The sequence below is a fragment of the Gymnoscopelus microlampas genome, assembly GCF_963454915.1.
Source record: "Gymnoscopelus microlampas genome assembly, chromosome: 17".
NCBI lineage: Eukaryota > Metazoa > Chordata > Actinopteri > Myctophiformes > Myctophidae > Gymnoscopelus > Gymnoscopelus microlampas.
This window is the reverse complement of record NC_139954.1, coordinates 37,718,054-37,738,150: the sequence shown is the minus strand read 5'-3', so window position 1 is coordinate 37,738,150 and position 20,097 is coordinate 37,718,054. Positions and strand designations below refer to the sequence as shown.

General features: G+C 43.4%; 1 protein-coding gene across 1 annotated transcript in view; it reads right to left on the bottom strand.

Annotated features, from left to right (window-relative positions):
• Window positions 1-8,400: 8,400 nt before the first annotated feature.
• The window catches only part of ccdc138 (coiled-coil domain containing 138), a 38,911-nt gene continuing 27,214 nt past the window's right edge, over window positions 8,401-20,097 (bottom strand). The window contains exons 13-15 of the mRNA XM_084084597.1: window positions 16,762-16,935; window positions 9,211-9,349; window positions 8,401-8,553 (exon numbers count right to left, since the gene is read on the bottom strand). Of these exons, the coding sequence (XP_083940723.1) occupies window positions 8,427-8,553; window positions 9,211-9,349; window positions 16,762-16,935 (440 nt within the window). The 3' untranslated portion in view covers window positions 8,401-8,426. The remainder of the gene's footprint in view (window positions 8,554-9,210; window positions 9,350-16,761; window positions 16,936-20,097) is intronic.

The window sequence follows — 20,097 nt, the reverse complement described above, 5'->3', positions numbered from 1 at the left end:
TATCCAGTGAAGAAGAGTTGTTTTCCCTGAGTGGATTCTATAGGCGTTTAAAATGATAGAAGCAGCGTGCGTTGGAGGCCTGCGTGATGAGCAGATCTAACATGATGGACACATTTATTTTTTGAAAGGCAACAGGCCACACATTGCTAGTCTCATATCCAACATAATTCCTTATATTGGCAACGCCGCTGCAAGTCAATACAGGACAAGAAATGAGGCCAAATAATTTCTCAAAATCAAAGACATGTTACTTGTTATACCAGTGATTATTATTATTCACACACCAACTCATACAACATAAACAAAAGAGCATGTACTCTATGTACAGTACATGGCGCCACATCCCGCCAATGTTTTGAATAACTCCTACGACGACCACTGCTGACATTTATCATTCAAGCCTGGTTTGTGTGTGTGTGTGTGTGTGTGTGTGTGTGTGTATGTGTGTGTGTGTGTGTGTGTGTGTGTGTGTGTGTGTGTGTGTGTAGCAGGCTGCCAGTACACTGAAACTATGCACAGGGAGACCTCTGTTCTTGGTCGGCACATGAAGAGATATCAGCAACATAAATATAGCTATATTATACTAACATCATTACTCATTTTCTATTCCGCCTCCAAGGTAATGATGTAACCTGAGCCGTGAAGGCAGGAAACTATTCTCTCAACCTGGGAGGAATCTGATGTGGGTGCCGCCGAAAATAAACTCATTATTTTGCCCGGTAGGTGTTCACAGAAGTTGGACGCAATTCTAGACGCCTCACTCACTATCTTTGTTTTTTTGGTTTTTTTTAACCGCCCCCCACCTCCTCTGAGCATGACATCACCCATAGTAGCATACTGTAGTAGTCATTCTCACCCATATCAGTGGTGGAAAAAGTACTCAAAAAGTAAAACATTTTTACTTAAGTAAGAGTATCAATACTGCAATGTAGAAATACTCTGTTACAAGTAAAAGTCCGGAATTCAAAAGTAAAAGTATTGGAATCAAAATGTACTTAAGGTATCAAAAGTAAAAGTACTCATTCTGCAGAATGTCCCATTTCACTTTTTCAAATTTATAAAAATATTTTGAAAATAGCCGATCTACAAGCTCACAATGCGTCGCATCGCAACGCATTGTGAGTTTGTCGACTGCTTGTCTACTACTTGTCAACTGCTTGTAGATCGGCTATTTTCAAATGGCCGAAATGCATATACTCTAGGGCTGAAGTGGTTAATGTATGTTTTGTAATAATAATCAAAATCTACAAAGTAACTAAAGTTTTCAAATAATTGTGGTGGAGTAAAAGTACAATATTTGCCTCTGAGATGTAGTGGATGTAGTGTACTTTCCACCACTGACCCTTGTGCACTGTACATTGATTAGGCTCCCAGTGTGTGTGTGTGTGTGTGTGTGTGTGTGTGTGTGTGTGTGTGTGTGTGTGTGTGTGTGTGTGTGTGTGTGTGTGTGTGTGTGTGTGCGCGCGCACGTGCAGAATTCCCAAGGCTTTAGCTAAATGATAAGGTGACTGGTGTGCATCTGTGCTGCTGGCTGTGGATCTTTTGGAAAAGGTCTATCAAGTGAGAGGAGATGCTGCTCCGGGGCAGGGCACTGCCGCACCGTCTCTCCTCGGGTTTCAAACACTCACTACCGCCCAAGATAATCCTTCACCGCTTGAAGGCTGAAGAACTGTGTGTGTGGGTGCGAACACACACACACACACACACACACACGGTGAAGAGTCTGCGTGTGACCTGAGGGTCCGTTTTAGCGTCTTAAGCGCTTGGCATGGCTTGCTGTGCTCAGCATGGCGAGGTGAAGTGATACAGACACAGTCCTCCTCGGGGGTAAGGAGCGCCAATTTGACTGCAGCTCAGGAAGAAGCCTAATTAAAGCTCTTAGTACCGCCAGTCAGTCAACTACCCCACACGTGCACGTACGCAGGCACGTGATCCTCCACAACTACAAGCCTATGCTCATCCCTGTCGACCAATTACCTGCTAATACATCCATCAAATAGCTGTAGCACCCAGACTTGGGTCAATTTCTTTGATTACACGGAACAACCTGAGCCAATAGTAAAAAAAAAGAAAACAACGTCTGGACTGCAAGATTAAATGGGGATGGAAATGTTCCATTTTCCACGGTCGGTACTGGAAAGAAAATAAATAATTCTGTTCCATTATTACATTTTAACATTCTCAAGAGTAAACACTAAACAGTTTGCTGTGCATTCACATTTGGAGCTAGTACTATAAGTGCTAACTAAGTGCACGTTAATCTAACACAAAACACATCTCTTTTATTACGAACTGAAGATTTACAATTATTATGAAACTGATACTTGCGGTGGAATATGGCTGAATTCATTTGCTATCTTGGGACCCTCTGCTTAAGTTTATTTATTTATTTATTTCGGTCCATTTAACAGAACAGATAATACATACAGTTAAGTCCACAATGTTAGTGTCCCGAAAAGGGGTAGGCTGAAGCCGAGGCTTATTGTATTATTGTATTTTGCTTTAGCTCATTTTCTTTTCTTTTGTTTATTTTGTTTGTTCTTTGTTTCCTTGTTTTTTTGTGTGTTCTGTCCTATTTGTGCAGCACTTTGTGACTCATGTGTAGAGAAGTGCTACATAAATAAAGTTATTGTTATTTTGCCTATCCTATTTGAAAAATAACTAGGGTTATAAAACAAAATGTAATAACACAGTTTCAAACATTGATTTAACAAAAATGAAAACATCGGACAAACGGTAACATTTTTGAGGACACAAGTCATTGTGATGAGTAAATAATACGTTGTGTTTCACAAACAGAACATGACTTCCCGGAATAGAACAACTTTTATTATCCCCTGAATGTCTTTGGAATAAGATCAGTGTCCACAATGTGGACGATCTTTCAAAGTAGGACATAATGGTGACATAACGGCACACACGTCACCATTATGTCCTCTTTTGAAAGATTGTTATGGAGCTACTCCTCCATTGGACAAGAGCCTGCACAGTGGGGTGCAGTATAGAGGGGAACACAAGTGATGGCTGAATTATCCCACATTACAAATGTCTTCTAAACAGGTTTCTGAAAAAACATACATTGCTTTATCAGTGGTGCTCAAACTCCTTTATGTCAAGGACCCCCAAAATGATATGTATTCGGCCGCGGACCCCCATCTCAAAATATTTTGACCCCCCCCCCCCCCCCCCCCAAGAAACAAAGATTTGAGTTACAAATGTTCGCTTTAAAATATATATATATATTCAAAGATTTGCACAAATGTTGCACAAATTCATCTAAAAATTCGCAGATTCGCAGAGCTTAAAAATAGCAGATGTACAAGCTCATAGCGCGGCACCGAGTGCCGTGCTATGAGCTTGTACATCTGCTATTTTTAAATAGCCAAAAGACATCTAAAATGACACAGATGTGTTCCCGAATTGAATGGGTCATACTGCATGCCGGTGGCGCGCACCAAAAGTAGCAGATCTGCAAGCTCACAGTGAGCTTGTGTAGATCAGCCATTTCCGGTGCATGGCACACCGCACAACCGAGTATAAACTGGGCGTGACGTGCTTTGGTCGCCTCCCAGACTTAAAACACACACAACGTAATGAGTACTACGGCGAATGGCGCCTTCTGCCCCCGTTGCGCCGAAGGAAGAAGGCCTTATGCCATTTAGCATAAGAGAAGTCTGGTGGTGGTCATGAATATGAATTGCACTATTGACACAAAGAGGGCCTGATTGCTTTTTAGCACCGGAGCATGTCTGAACGCATCCAGCTTTGTGGCTGTCATCAATCACCCTCAGACAAATATGGGAAACAGTGTACACAGAGCCACCCCCATCTCCTCCTGCGAACGCTGAAGCGTGGCGCTGTTTACACAGAACAATAGTCCCAAAGAAACACACAGACAGACAGTCACCGCCACATGGATTGGAGAGAGACCCCCGCCTCCTCCCTCTCACACGCACATGCACACACGCCCGGGCGCGAGCACACACACAGTGCAGTGGAGAGCATCACTTGCGGAGATGGATGTCTGGACAATCTCAAAAGATGAGCCAGAAACGCAAACCAAACCCGATCACTATAAAACAGATCGTGATCGAATCCACGCACATGGACTGGGATGATCGCAGAGCAGAGCAGCCGGAGACATATAAGGAGCGAGTGATCACCAGGAGGAAGGTGGTCGACAGTTTGATCGCTGTCCGTCTGCCACGCACGCTTCTCTCTGCCTCTGCACCCCCCACGCACACACCCCCTCCCAAAAACCCCCGGACAGCTGCTTCCACTCAGGACAGCCTTCACTCCCGTACCAGATTTACAGTCAGGTATATTACCACAACCTCCAGTCGCTTATTGGATTATACAAGCGCCATATTCATAAATACTGCGCCTGGTGGAAATAATATACATTCGGTGGTCCGCCACGTCAAAGAGCTGATTGACTTGACTTTATGGTTCTGGCGAAGCGGAACCGCTAACGTTAGCCCCACCCCATCGACCCTGTTCCTCCTCCTCCTTGCCGCCTTTTAAATAACATTTTAATGAGGTCTTACATGCCAGGATTGGGGCAGGAGGCACTCTCTTAGTGTACTTTCCAGACTTTTTTTTTTTGGTCCACTGAAAAAGCCCAAACATAAATCACACACACAAAACACAACACACACACACACACACACACACACACACACACACACACACACACACACACACACACACACACACACACACACACACACACACACACACACACACACACACACACACACACACACACACACACACACACACACACCTACCTCCTGCGTGTGATGCTGTGCAGCGATACACTCACAGGTTTATGTGTTTTAGAGCAAAGTGGCGCGCCGACTGCCGGCCAGACTTAATTGAAGTCCTAGAAATAAATAAATGAGGCGATGACAGTCGTATAGCAGCAGCGGGGAGGTTCCGTTACAATGCTTGTGCTTTAATCAGATAGTAAGTACCGATCATCCTGTCTGGCATACTGTAGGGTTAATACCACCCCATTATATCGCATTTGTTGCATTTTATTGCCGTGGGGCCTGACGTGGGGCCTGAGGCTTTTTATGGGGAGAACAGTGATGTGGATCATTGGAGCACATCTATATCCGAGTCTTAAAGCTTCAGTGCTCACTGGAACCACAGAGCCTGATCGGGAGCCTACTACCATATGTGACCCGCTGTACCCAAAGTCAGTCACCACTACTAAAATACCACGCATTTATGTCAAGAGAGTTGGCATTTGGAATCAGATCAGTGACAATGTGACAAAAAGTGTGTCTAAATCTCACCTCTATCACTCAAAGCCTTCGTCAATAAACAGTTCAAATACATAGATAGATCGATCGACAGACAGACAGACAGACACAGGCCTTTCAGACTTGTGGAGATAAAAGTAAGAGTAAACATAATAGTAACGTATAGGGATTTAGAAATAAGGTACCTTGCTTAGGGTCCTTGCTTGGCTCTCCGCACTCGAACCACAAAGGTATAAATCTACTGTAAGTGTACATAACCGATCTATCTCTAGTAGTGTGGGTAAGTGTGGCGATGTGCGAGATCAGTGTGCTCAGTAGCGCCGGGTTGCTCCGGGTTACACTTACAACCTTGCCAGAGCAAAATGACTTAAGTGAACTGAACTGCAACAGAAAGCGAGGCCAGGGAGGTGGGTAGCTTAACATCCAGCTCCATTTCTCCATCATTTCAGGTCCGTGGAGAGACGAGTGGCGATACGCTGCAGGGGCAGAACAGATAGATTCAACTCCCTCTGTCACCTTGTGTGTGTGTGTGTGTGTGTGTGTGGGTATATACAGTATTATACCGAATACTGAATGCGTCTGGTGTGTGTGTGTGCAGACATCAGACAGAGGCAGACTGTCAAACACACACAGTTAACACACGAGACAGGTCCATTCAATAAACAGTTAGAGGTGGACTGGCACTACAGACACGGAAAGAGAGGCTTATTATTTGTTCCTTGGACCGTAATGTAATACTGTTTCTCAACGTTGAGTCCGGGGACCACCAGCAGCGGTCCAAATAGACCCTTATGGGACTGCAACTCCAAGAGTGTACAGATGGAACCAAATGGACCCTTACAGGTCCATTTGGTTTCATAAGCACTGAGGATTTTACTGTGTAGACTGGGGTTCCATTATTGTTAAGTTCAGTGATTCTCAAACTTTTTTAATATCAAGGACCCAATTTAACTCTCAGATTTACAGACCCATATAGCATCCATTTGGACCCCTGGTGGTCCATGGACCCAACATTGAGAAAATTTAGCTTTATAACAACTGTGTGTGTCCGCTTGTGTAGGAGAGAGACAGAGCAGGGAAGAGTGGAAGAGCGTATGTTCCAGAGGACGTGCGAGTGTGTGTGTGTGTGTGTGTGTGTGTGTGTGCGTGCGCGCGTGAGTGTGTGTGATTGCAATAATCACATCTGCTCATCAGGCTTGAACTGACAGTTAATTAAGATGTCGTTAGCGCTGACAGACAGCCAGACCGACCGCCGACAGGGGAACCACCTCGGCGCACACGGCAACCCACCAAAATGTTCCTTAACAACAGACGGATGGACAGAATGAGGGAGTCAAAGGGCTAGAAAGTCAGGGTGAGAATTTTATCCAGGTAAACACCATATATTTCATTGACCGGGGTCCCCCAGGGGTCTATACTTGGTCCCCCCCCCCAAATACATCAAATCTCTTCACTGAAATTAGGCAATCTACAAGCTCACAACACGTGAGCTTGTAGCTATTTTCGGCAAATGTTCCGCTGTTATGACATGCCCAGAATAGGGACACTAGGGCTCATGTGGTTAAATGCGTCTTTCGCAAAACGACTTGAAAATGGGACCGATTTCTGTTGCCAGATGTTTGATTCCTCCTGAAAAAAAAGATAAAGGAACATCAACCCCCCTCCCCACACACCCACCCACCCACCCACACACACACACACACACAAAAAAGGCAGGCATAGCCTGTCATGTGATCATAATGGATCAGATTGATCAAGCGCTCGCTGTGTTATGTCCCAAGCCCTCAAAATCAACTATGACGGTTCCAGCGCTCCTAATCTGCTCCATCATCCGCCACCATCAGTGTGCCCATGCTGAGGCCATTACCTCCCCCCCCCTCCACATCCACCCAACATTGTTTTGGAACAAACAAATAAGACTTCTTTATATGAAACATATGGATTCGGACCGTTCATACGTGCGCCGTCCCTCTCCAGTTCGTTCTTTTGTTTATTGCCATTAAAAAGCTTCACAGTTGAGTCCGCTCTTCCGCCCCGGAGCACATGAGACACCCATTAAAGAAGCATGATACTCGTTTCATAACAGGAATTTTCATTGCATATGGCGAAAGACGGGGCACTAAAGTTTAGCTTTCTGGAACATAAAAACAAGATGGCTGACACAAAAAAAAGTACAAAACATAAGGTACATAAATAAAAACATATATATATACCTTTGATGGACTGAAGAGGATTTTTGTCAGGATGGATAAAACGTGTGTGTGTGAGAGAGAGTTCGACTGTGCATGCGAGTGTTTTATCGGAGGTTTCACAGGATGGAATGAGGATTGAGGCACAGGGGAGTGTGAAAGAGTGAGAGTGAGAGAGTGTGTGTGTGTGTGTGTGTGTGTGTGTGTGTGTGTGTGTGTGTGTGTGTGTGTGTGTGTGTGTAGTTGTATTACTGTACTCGTGAAGGCCAAATGTCCCCCACTACTAAAGTAGAATGTGAGAAACAGACATTGTGAAGACAATTCTCCTGGTCCTCCCATGATAAATGGTTGTTCTATGGTTGAAAACAATGTTTAGAGTTGGCTTACAATTAGGAAAATATTCAGGTTGTGATTAGGATTATTATTAGGCATTTAGAGGTCAGGTTTAGGGGTTAGAGTTATGCCTGACATGCCTTGTACTTGGATCAGCGTGGTCGCATTGCGCTTCTCATGTGAATGGTTCACCACGTGTAAAACGCCAGCACTACGCCTGCTTCAGCTGTGTCACATCCTTCATTGTCCTACGCACTGCGTAGAAAAATGTCGCCCACAATCACAACACATCACGCCGGGGCGCGTGCGTGAAACGAGCACAAGCAAACGCAACATTTTCACAGGAGTGCAGCAGTTTGTCGCTCCTGTCGCCTGTCAGATTGCCCGCACCTCCCTACATGCCCGCTCGCCTCTCACTAAAAATGTATTACTAGGCGCTTCAGGTGCTTCCAGTGTGAAAATTAAGCCCTTTAGGGTTAAAAATGGCACAAAAAAACCCTCCCCAATCTAAAATATTATAGTAATACAAACGTGTGTGTGTGCATGCATTCGTGTGTGTGTGTGTGTGTGTGTGTGTGTGTGTGTGTGTGTGTGTGTGTGTGTGTGTGTGTGTGTGTGTGTGTGTGCTGCTGTGTTATTTGAGGTTGAGCAGGATGGAGCTGAGGTTGAGACAGAGGAAGGTGTTTGCCGGATCGGTGGTACGATGCAACTCCAGCAGCAGGAGGTGGAGGGAGGAGAGCTCAAACAGCCGACGGTTCTTCCTGAACGCACGCACACCGACACGCATTCACACAAGCACACACCCACCCACACACACAACGCAAACCACAAAGACCTATTAGTCTATAAATATATCATTGGAGAGATGCTTCCAAATACTTTTCTGTTGCGCCATATCCTGCCACTTAAGCGCCACTGAAACCATTCCCATGGAGAGCAGGCTTCAAAACACATTCGCTGATTGATTGTGACCTTCGCTTTTCTCCTCTGTCTAAAACTCTGACTGTGTTCATACACTGCTGCTTCAGATCATACCCACAACTTGGGCTGTCCATGTGAACAAAATGGTATCCATTGTGAGGGCACATGAATGTGTGCATGCTCATGTACAGCGTGAGTACGCATTTGCAGGTATTCTGTTTTTGTTTTATTTATTGGAGAAACGGCATAAAAGTGAAACTTTAGGAAAAGGATAATTTTCATGGCTAAGAAAGCTTTTCAGAGCTCAAAGGTTACAATTAGTAAAGGTTCCAGGTTGGGGTCATGGTTAGGATTAGGCATTGAGGAGTTAGGTCTAGGGTTAGGGATTGGGATTTTGAGGTTAGGGTTGGGTTGGCAAAACGATGGTAAAAATGAAATTTTATTGAAACAATCCCCACCAGGCTTGCAATACATACTGTACGTGTGCGTGTGCATACCTGATGTTTGACAGTTTCTGAAGGAGGATGGAAAGCTTCTCCAGCACTGGGAGCTCCATGCGAGGGTTCTTTAGGAGCTGTGAGACCGTACGGAAGAAGTCCTCACAGCTACATGCCTCCAGGAAGGGTACTAGGAAGCCTACACAGTACACACACACACACACACACACACACACACACCAGTGTTGATTTCGTCGACTAAAACTGTGTGACGAAAAATGTTCGTTGACTACCTTTTTTCACTAACGAAAACGAAATAAAGACTAAATAAAAACTAAGCTATGATGACTAAAACTAAGACTAAATATATTGACAATTTCGTCAACAAATAAAAACTAGACTAAAATGTTAGAGAGAGACTAGTGGAGAAGAGATACACTAGAACTAAGACAAGTCATTTTACGGTTGGTTGCGCTAGGGTGTGCATGCTGAAAATAGCAGATCTACAAGCTCACAACGCGTCGCAGTAGATCGGCTATTTTCAGCAAGCAACCAAGTGTAAAATCAGCCATTACGACACCATCAAGGCACCACCAAAATACATTTTAGTCGACTAAATCAACTGTAGATTTAGTCGACTATAATCTTATGATATTTTGTCGACTGAAACTAGACAAAAACTAAAACATTTCAGATGACTAAAATATGACTAAAACTAAATGGAATTGTATTCAAAAGACTAAAACTATGACTAAAACTAAATCAAAATGTGCTGTCAAAATCAACACTAACACACACACACACACATTCTTACCCCAGGCACTATGTTTTGTCAAATGTAGAAAGCCATTCATCTTGTGACTGTTTGATTAGATAAGGACCCTGAACGAAGTGGACAAAATAGTAAATGAACTCATGCATAGCTGCATACAAACAACCACCGGCCCAGCGAGAGAAACATCAACTCTAGATGTGCAATAACTGCTGAATGACAATCCCACAAACAAACTCAACGCTCCAAGGGGGAACACGGGACGCAGATGCTTGTGATGCTGCCATTTCAATGAGCTTCCATATTGTCAGTGTTAACTCTGGCCTTCTCTACAGCAAACCATAATCACCACACACACACACATACACACAAAGATGAAACGGATTAAAAAGAGAAGAGCACAGATCCACACAGATGGGAGCATATTTTTTGTTGTCAATAAAAGCAAATGGGGGACCTTGATGTTCCGAAAATGAGTCGGTTGCTAGTTAAGAAAAACATTTGTTTCTGCTAAAGTCACATTCCTGCCAAAAAACGCTCCATCAAAAAAATTAACTCTCCAAAGTCTACAGGCCACAGTGTCAGCATCCACACAGGCTACTGGCACAGTGGTTCCACATCCACCGTTTTGTCTGAAATTACGTTTTTTTCAGACATTTATGATGATAACCACACCTCACTTAAACGCTGGGGTGGGGGGACAGCTGACTCCGAGCTCCGAGTTTCCAGTGTAACTGTTGCACTGGGTTTTGGATAAATTATGAAAATAAGCTCTGTAGCAAACAAAGACATATTATATTAACATGTTTTATTTAAAAGACAATCTTCAATGCATGATGTGCCAAAATGTTCTTCAATTAAACAAAGACAAAACTCAAGTAATTGTTTTTGAAGACAAGAAAGAACAATTAAATGCAAAGTCAGTGCTCTCAGTATCAGTTGGTAATATTAAAAAACACAATCCGAGCAAGAAATCTTGGTGAAGTCATGTACTCTGAACTACCTGAACTTGTACAGCCAAATTAAGACAATTACAAAGTATACGATCACTTTCTTAATATATCAAGGATTAAACGACTTGAATTGATCAGATGACTGCAGCCGATTCAGAATGCTGCTGCTCGAGTCCTTACCAATACCAAGAAAGTGAAGCATATCACTCCAGGTCTTAGATCTTTACAGTGGCTCTCTGTCTGTCAAAGAATCTATTTCAAAATACTACTGTTGTTTTATAAGCATTTCTGATCTTGTGCTACATTATGAACCATCCATACTTCTCAGGTTGTCTGGGTCAGGTCTGCTTTCTGAACCCCGAGTCAAAACTGAACGTGGAGAAGCAGCACTCCGTTTTAATGCACCATATATCTGGAACAAACTCCAAGAAAACTGCAGGTCTGCTAACACTCTCACTTCTTTGAAATCAAAGCTGAAGGCTTTTCGGTTTATTTTATTTTATCAATCATTTCCTTTGGTGTGTAATTTCATTCTCTTATCGTTCTGTTTTATTTGAACTTCCCTCTCATTTTTTATTGTATTCAAATGCCTTTTATAATGTGTTTCTTCTGTGTCCTAATGCTCTGTGCCTAAATGTCTCAATGCTTCATGTTTTGTGTGAGGCACTTTGAATTGCCTTGTTGTTGAAATGTGCTATGCGAATAAACATGTTAAAAAAAGGAGGGAGCACACATCCCACAAATATGAAATCACACAACAGAGTGTTTTTTTGCATGCCAACAAGGATTTATTGCTAGTAATCTGTCAGTGATTTGTTATTTGTGGGATATGCTGCCTCTTTATTTATTATTAATTTCAGCCTTGATACAGTAGCAGTACAATAAAATGTGTGAAGAGGAGTGAAGCTGCCGCCGGGTTTGCTTGCTTGATTACACCACACATTAAAATGATTTGATCTTAACTGCAGCTTTGGGAGAGATGCTCATTTACACAACATTAATTAGCCTTTCTCAAAAACAAAGCCATTGCTAGTGAGGGTTTTATTGTATTTTTTCTAAACCACTTAAACCCTCTAATATACTTACTAAACTAATACTTAGTTGACCGGGCTCGGCTCTGTACTTCACCAAAAATAGTCTATCTACAAGCTCACGCGAACTACAATCGACTATATCCTACGATTGTTCCTCCCAGAATAGCAACGCTAGGTTTCAAGTGGTTAACCTCACTTTTCTATCACAGCTAGATAAAAACGATTTATGCTGTTGTTATTGTTGCGTTTATCTCACATATTTGGTGTGCTTTTAATCGTACTCTTTGTGTGCGTCAGCAATACATAACTACCACACAACAATATATCTGAGATCCAAGGTTAGTGGAACTGAATTGCTCACTGAAAAATAACACAACCACTTATCTTACTTGTCAGTGACTGAACTGAAGTGGTGCAACTGGCAAGATATACATTGGTAGCTTATGTTTTAAAGTTGATAATGCATTAAAGTGGATTGTTGTATGAAAGTAAAGTTTTCATTGTAACCTCAGAGTACATCAGAGTCTACATTTTGTAATAGAAAATTATTGTGTTGTGAAGCAAGGACCCAGGCCTTCTGGCCTTGCAAATTGCCTATTGTAAAAGCAATCTGTCATGTCTACCAAATTCAGGCAGTTTTAAAGTAATTCAGCACTGCGTGTATCACATTACAATTCAATTGACACATGTGTGGCACTTCGCTCACTTTATCGAAGTCAGAATGGCCCTCTGGAAAGAAAATGCTTCCCGCCTCTGACTTTTTTACATTGAAGAATTGTGAAAAACGTATGTTTGACCTACGATGACATGCCCAAAATATGGACGCCAGGGTTAATGTGGCTAAGACCAACGTACGCATGGCTACTGTTAGCAGTAACACCATTTCAAATGCTTGCATAATAACATTGCTTGTGAATGGTCCCAATTTACACATTATCTGTTTCCCAGGCACTCGCATACTGTAGCTCACCTCTCCGACAGCTACAGGAAAAAATGTCTGTTAGCCAAAAAGGGTTTTATCGCTCCCCCTTGGCCCGCGATATGATGCGTACTTATCGTCCTCTTACATGTGCGCTAGATTTTGCACAGATGTGGCTGGACAAACACAGATGGACAGACACACATCTGCTTCCTCGATTCTTCATAGGTACACTAGGTCCCCATGTGAGACTTCAAACAGCCAGGGTCAGCGCCAAACGGTACTTGTCCACAGTGATTTAGTGGGGTGGGGGTGTTGGCGGGGGGGGGGGGGGGTCTCTATAGAGACTAGAGCAAACAGTCCGAGCACACACACACACACACACACACAAATGGACAGAAACCTACACACATTCTATGCCACATGCAGTGGATTAGATCTCTGAATGGGAGTCATACAGCCAGATTGGAGCAGACACACATTCAGTATGCTCTCTGTGTGTGTGTGTGTGTGTGTGTGTGTGTGTGTGTGTGTGTGTGTGTGTGTGTGTGTGTGTGTGTATATATCCCATTGAGACCTGGAACTGTCTCATTTTTAGATTTGAGCTAAAAAGCATTATTTTACACTTTTGGCTATTCAAAAATAGCAGATATACAAGCTCATAGCGCGGCACCGAGTGCCGCGCTACGAGCTTGTAGATCTGATATTTTTGAAAAATCGTGAAAATGTGTGCAAATCTTTGAATATATATGTTTCTAAAGCGAACATTTTTAACTCAAATCATTGCTTCTGGGGGTCCCTGGAACAAAATATTTTGATGGGGGTCTGCGGCCAAATACATATAATTTTGGGGGTCCTTGACATGAAAAAGATTGAGCACCACTGATTTAGAAACATACGTTTTTCAGAAAACTGTTGGGATTTAGGAGACATGTAGAATCGGCTTCAGGTCTCAATGGGATATACACACACACACACACGTATATGGTGAAGGCAGACAGTAAGCAGGGCCACATGTGTCCTTGGAAGCTGTTTATATGAGAGTGAGACTATGGTAGCTAAAGACCTTGAGGGGATAGACAACAGACCCACTGTACCTGAAAGTGGCCATGGCTGCCCAGTAAAAAAAAGTGCTACTGGGGACAATGTGTGTGTGTGTGTGTGTGTGTGTGTGTGTGTGTGTGTGTGTGTGTGTGTGTGTGTGTGTGTGTGTGTGTGTGTGTGTGTGTGTGTGTGTGTGTGTACAACCCAGGGTTGTGGTGAACAACGGCTGCTTGCATGTGTGACTGTACATTAGCCATGATACAAGAGCAGGGACGTGGCGTGTGCATGGTTTTGTGACTAATTGCGCGGGGCCTTATTTTATTTTGTTATTTTGTTTTTATTGGTGACCTTCAGGTGTGAACCCATGTCGTCCCCCCTGGTCTCTACCCCTTCCCTGTCTCTCCTCATTAACTGCCCTGTAAAACACACCCATCAGCCAGGCTAACTAGACATACAGTCCCCTAGACACGCATACACACACACACACACACACACACACACACACACACACACACACACACACACACACACACACACACACACATCTGAATTACTATAGTTGCGAGGACATCGACATTTTAGGATGGTGATTCTATGAAAGCTAAATAGCTGATCTACACGCTCACAACATGTCTCGTTGCAATGTATTGTGAGGTTGTAATATCTGCTATTTTCGGTGTGTGACACCGGAGCGCTACTAAATCAGGCATAACTCCAACCCCAACTCCTAAACCTAAGCTCTAAATGCCTAACCCCTACCCTACCCTGAATCTTTTCCTAGTTGTGAGCAAAACTCGAAAAGTCTTTTTAACCATAAAATTTGTCTTGTGAGGACTAGGAAAGTTTTCCTCACAATATCTATTTCTCAAATTCCACTATACATGTGGGAACATTTAACCATCACAAGTATAGTAATACTACTATACTAGTAATAACACACACACACACACACACGCACACACACACACACACACACACACACACACACACACACACACACACACACACACACACACCTTGACCCCTATCCTCCCTCTGTTCTGTATCAGTGCACACTTCAGAATGACACGGCTCATAACCTTGCCAGTTGCGTTGGCCTTACACCGCCCGGAACATATTGCAGCTATTCCCCTCTCTCTCTCTCTCTCCATCTCGCGGCATGGGCCTCTATCGTCCTTCTGGCTGCCTATGAAAGACCCCGCAGAGAGAGAGGGGGTGATGGGGTCCAAGGCCCTGACCATCACGTACGTTTGTTGCTCCTCGCATCCTCCCCCGGTGATTGATGCCGGCTTAGGAGGAGCTCAGCGTTCACATGTGGATTTCATAGGAATCAGATTGTGGAAGGGATGCTGGTATAAATCAAGGTAAATGGTGGTAGGGCAGACGGCCTATAAATCTCGGAGAGACGAGTGGCGGGCGAGCACCCTCCGCACTGCGGCCTCCTTTCTAGGGGTGCAACAGTTAATCAAACTAATCGATTATGAAAACTAATAATTATTTTCTTTCATCTTATTTTTTGATAAAAATGTTGTAACAGTCAATCACTATCCTGTGTCATTATAGATGAAAATCTTCATATAGTTTAAATAATCTTCAGTATTTTTGTGCAAGACCATTGTACAACAAAGCATAAAATAGGACTAATGACAAAAAATCACATTGATTTGTTGAGTCGCTTCTCGATAGCTAAGAAAAAAAACGTTGCAGCCCTGCTCCTTTCTGAGCTAAAGGTATAATTTCAGGTGTGGATCTCCACACCTACTGTCAGCTACCAGCAATTAACGCACAATTTAGTTTCCCAAAGCCATTTTCCACTGCAGTCTATACGCTCACCTCATCAGACTTCACCTCACCCCCTAGCACTCCTTGTGTCCCTTCTCGTCACCTTTTTGATAGACGCAGATTAAGTTATGCTTGACCACAAATGTTATGAATGTTATTTAGATTGTTTAGACTACTACGCTATGTTTGATGTTTACCTGGTATAGATTCTTTCTGGAATAAATTCTTTGAAGCACTACATTGTTTGTGCTTTACTCTAAGTGACTGTTTACCCTTTCCTTTGCTGTCCCGGGGTAATGCGATTTACTCTCATTCGCTCTGGATATGATGAGTTGGTGGTGAACAGGCCAGAAAATAACTGGGGATTTTACTGTGTGAACAAAGACAGTTTATCTCTACTGTTCCGCCCAGTTTGCCAGTCCTTGTACGTAATTACAAAAATGTTCGCTAGCCCTTCAAGTGAGACTGCGTAGGGAAATCGTGCCTGTCACTTCCATCTTTGTCTGAAACAAGCAACTTCAAAACAGTACTGTTTAAACTTTGGATTTTGCAACAGTACATTTGCAAAATGTTGGCAAGACCGTCGTCTAGTTGACCTTAACTCACATGTACCCAAGTTCAGCAGAAACCGGTGTTTAGCTGAGATTTGCCCAAGTGTATTGTGCCACGGTTTGAAGTACTTTGATTGGTTTGTTGTTTTATGGTAAGACAGGTCAACTGGCACCAGCTCAGTGGCCTTGTGGTTAGAGTGCCCCCCTGAGATTGGGAGGTTGTGGGTTCAATCCCTGGCTGAATCATACCAAAGACTAAAAATGACACCTGATGCCCTCCTGCTTGGCACTCAGCATCAAGGCTTGGACTGGGGTAAGTCTCTGTGACATACCAGAGTCATGTCCTTTTTTCTGTATTTTCTTTCTTTGTTTTACAATAGGGGCCACATCCAGAGGCTATGGCTATTTCGGGGTCCTTGACATGGAGAGGTATGGGAGCCCCTGACTTACACAAAATGTGAAATAATACTTTTCATGTACATGAGAATTGTGTGTGAGTAACTCCACAGGTGTTGTGTGACTGTCTGGGATGTACACTTGACACGCCTGAACTTACGGGACTGAGTGGTGAGTTGCATCAGGATGTCTGTGGGCGTGTGGAGGCCCCCGCGTCCTGCCCGCAGCAGGGACAGTAACACACACACTCCGCTGTAATGCAGGAACACACCATGGCTCTGCTCGCACGCCAGCTCACTGTGGAGGCTGCCCAGCGCCAGGGCCAGCACATCAGCTATGGATGGGAGAGAGAGGAACAACTGTCACACATTTGAATTATTTATTTATGCCCACATAAACAGAAGTACAAGAATGCCTTGTACAAAGGACATAAAACACTGCCAGTGCAGTCAGACGATAGGAAAACAGCCAGTTACAAAGTGCCTATATGGCAGATCATTGTTACATACAATACAGTTGACATACTTGTCAGACACAGCAGACATCAATCATGGATAAAGGAAACAACAACTCCTCCAAATTGAGCTGATACTCAGCAGTACCTTGCTAACTGTTTGGCCCTGCTTTTGGAGAGGACGGCCATTTGTAGGCCCCTCACAACCAACCTATGCATGTGCTCAAGGCTACCAGAGATAATTAAAACCTATAAGTTTACATATGTAGCCTAACTGTGGGATGGTCTGCTCTAGCTGATGATATCTTAGCACTTTAGTTAGAAAGGCTTCCTCTAAGCTGTAATCAAAGGTACAGCCGACCTCAAGAATGAACACCTCCCTATGGTTTTCATTAACAACAATGACATCACGGGTGTTAGCTGTAATGTTAGAGATCACAGAATCATCATTATACAGGCTAAACATGCTTAGCCTCACAGTAGAATGCTTATATAGCATGATGGAGGACCTGAAAATGGAAGAGATATCTTAAGATATCAAGTCTACTATTCTGTCATGCCTACTTATGTAGAGTCCCCTGTATACATGGTACCCATTTAAGATGTGGGACATCATGGTTTCAGCTATTTGTTCATGACCATGATGTATACAGTGAGGAGCATGATTGCCTGGAAACCAGATGGAGAGATTAAGTTTAGATGGTAAAGTCAACATTGCACTCATCTATGGCAACATTTGTTCCACAGCAGGGAGACATGCAGTCTTCCCTTGCCGTCTTAGCTCAGTCCAATGTTGCCGCTGCCTTTGCTGTTGTGCCCATAGGAGGCGACCTCGGGCATTAGTAGTCAGTGGAAGTTGGTGTTCAAGTCCACACACAGTCATAGTTGCTCTGACAGCGATACTGGGGTCAGATATAAAATCCTCAGAGACAGCCACAACCTCAGAGTTAGACCCTATCCACTCCATGGCAACTTCAGCCCAACAGCACAGATAATTTCGGTCCGGTCAGTCAGACCACACACTGAAGCTGGGGGAGCGACTGTCTAGTTTTCCACTAAGTTTCCTCTTGAAGCCTAGGAAGTTAGGATCCGAGTCACATGCCAGGGACCCTTCCGTCGTTTTAGGTCCAAGAACAGAGAAGAACGTGCAAGCTTTCTCACATACTGGTCATCATTGCTCAACATATTTAACAGATGGGAGAGCCTCATAGCAATATATGCCCATTCGAAATTGGGAACACCCAGACCACCCTCACGTTTACTGTGAAATACAGTATAACGTTGCGTGTTGTGTGTGTGTTCAGACCAGTCCATTGTCTCACTAGGTGTACAGTTTTATCAGTCAAATCACGTAGTGACTTACGTTGGCCAATGCCAGATACACATTAACCACGCTTTGGAGAAATAATCTATATAAATGCGCTTTTTATTGTAAGGGTACATTTGGTTCCATTTGAACACACTCAGGATTACAAACAGATAAATTAACACCAAGGATTTTACTGTGTAAAGGCATCTTTTTAATGGGGAAAGGAAAGGGAGTATTTTCTGGTCCCCAGGAGAGGGGAAATTGCTTTTATAGCTTCACCCAGCAGATGGCTCGGTGAAACTAGGAAAATATTTTGGTGATGAGCGTATAGAGGGTTTAAGTGGTTAAAATAAAATCGCAATGCATATAAAATTGTCAACTAAGAATCAATATGGTATTGGGAGATCCTTGCCAACTCCCATCCCTAGACTATTCCACTCTCCTTAGTCTTAAATGGTCCATTCTGACACAAGCAACCAGTTAAAAACACATTCTACCTGTCGAAACCCAAACCCTGACTCTCAGATCATCTTAACTGCGGGTTCTGAGCGACCGCGCTTCAAAATACCCACATGCCGATCGGCTTTCATTACACCTGATGCAAGATAAAAGCTCTCTCTCTCTTTTCTTCCTTTTGTTTGGAGTCATATTGGTTTTCTTCTTTATCTTATAAATGGTACCTATGATGTATATAAAGAAAGCCTGTGTGTGTGTGATGGGAGTGCTGGAGGGGAAGAATTATCTCTCCATTATGCCCAATCCAGCTTCACGTCAATCCGGAGATGGCGAGCGAGCCAACCTGGCAGCGGCACTGACAGAAGATAGTTCACGCTATATAGAAACATACTCAGTTGGCTATGCTATGGGCTGTTTATCAATGGAGAGATTAATAAGACTACGTCAGGATTTGACGTATAACTGCACCGATGAGAATTTATAGTGCATGAGGCACCGGAGGAAAGCTTCAGGTGCAGCTAAATGTGATATGCCACTTTGATAAAATTACCCTGAGAACTCTGTACTGGCTCAGATAAGCTACTTAAACGCTGGTCAAACTTTCCCTCTGCTGTCCACTTGTATCTGCTGTGATGGATGGAGCGGGCAGGCCAGAACAGTACATGACAAGCAGGTTTACGTTTGACCCTCCTCTGCACTCTAGCATCCCCTGGCATATTTGAGCAAATTACTAGTGACATGGAAATGTGATTTTCATTAATGAATCCATTCCGTGCAGTTTCCACTGAAAGCACAGCGTTTGTAGAGCTTCCCAGTACATGGATGGTATAGGTAGGTAACGTGCCGCATGTACAGTTTGTATGTGTGATGATAACACACCTTGCAGCCCCCTGAAATTCAGCACGGGTTTGAAACCGCACCACTGCCCACTTCTGTTTAGTGCACGTCATTACAAGTGGGCTGTTGGCACAGTGGGGAGGATAACAAGCACGTGTGAAATCATTAACCACTTTCAGCCTGGCATCCCTATTTTGGGAGTGTCCTAATAGTCGAAAATGTTAAATAGCAAAAATAGCAGATCTAAAAGCTTACAACACATCACAGTGCAATGCGTTGTGAGCCTCTCAACCCATTCAGTTAAAAGATTTTAAGTAAAAATAGTTTCTGTCTTCAGAATTTACAAGCTTGAAAATCATCTATTTTTGCTATTAGTCATACAAGCATACAGGCTTAACCACACTAACTCTAGCGTTCCTGTTCTGGGCATGTCATAAAAG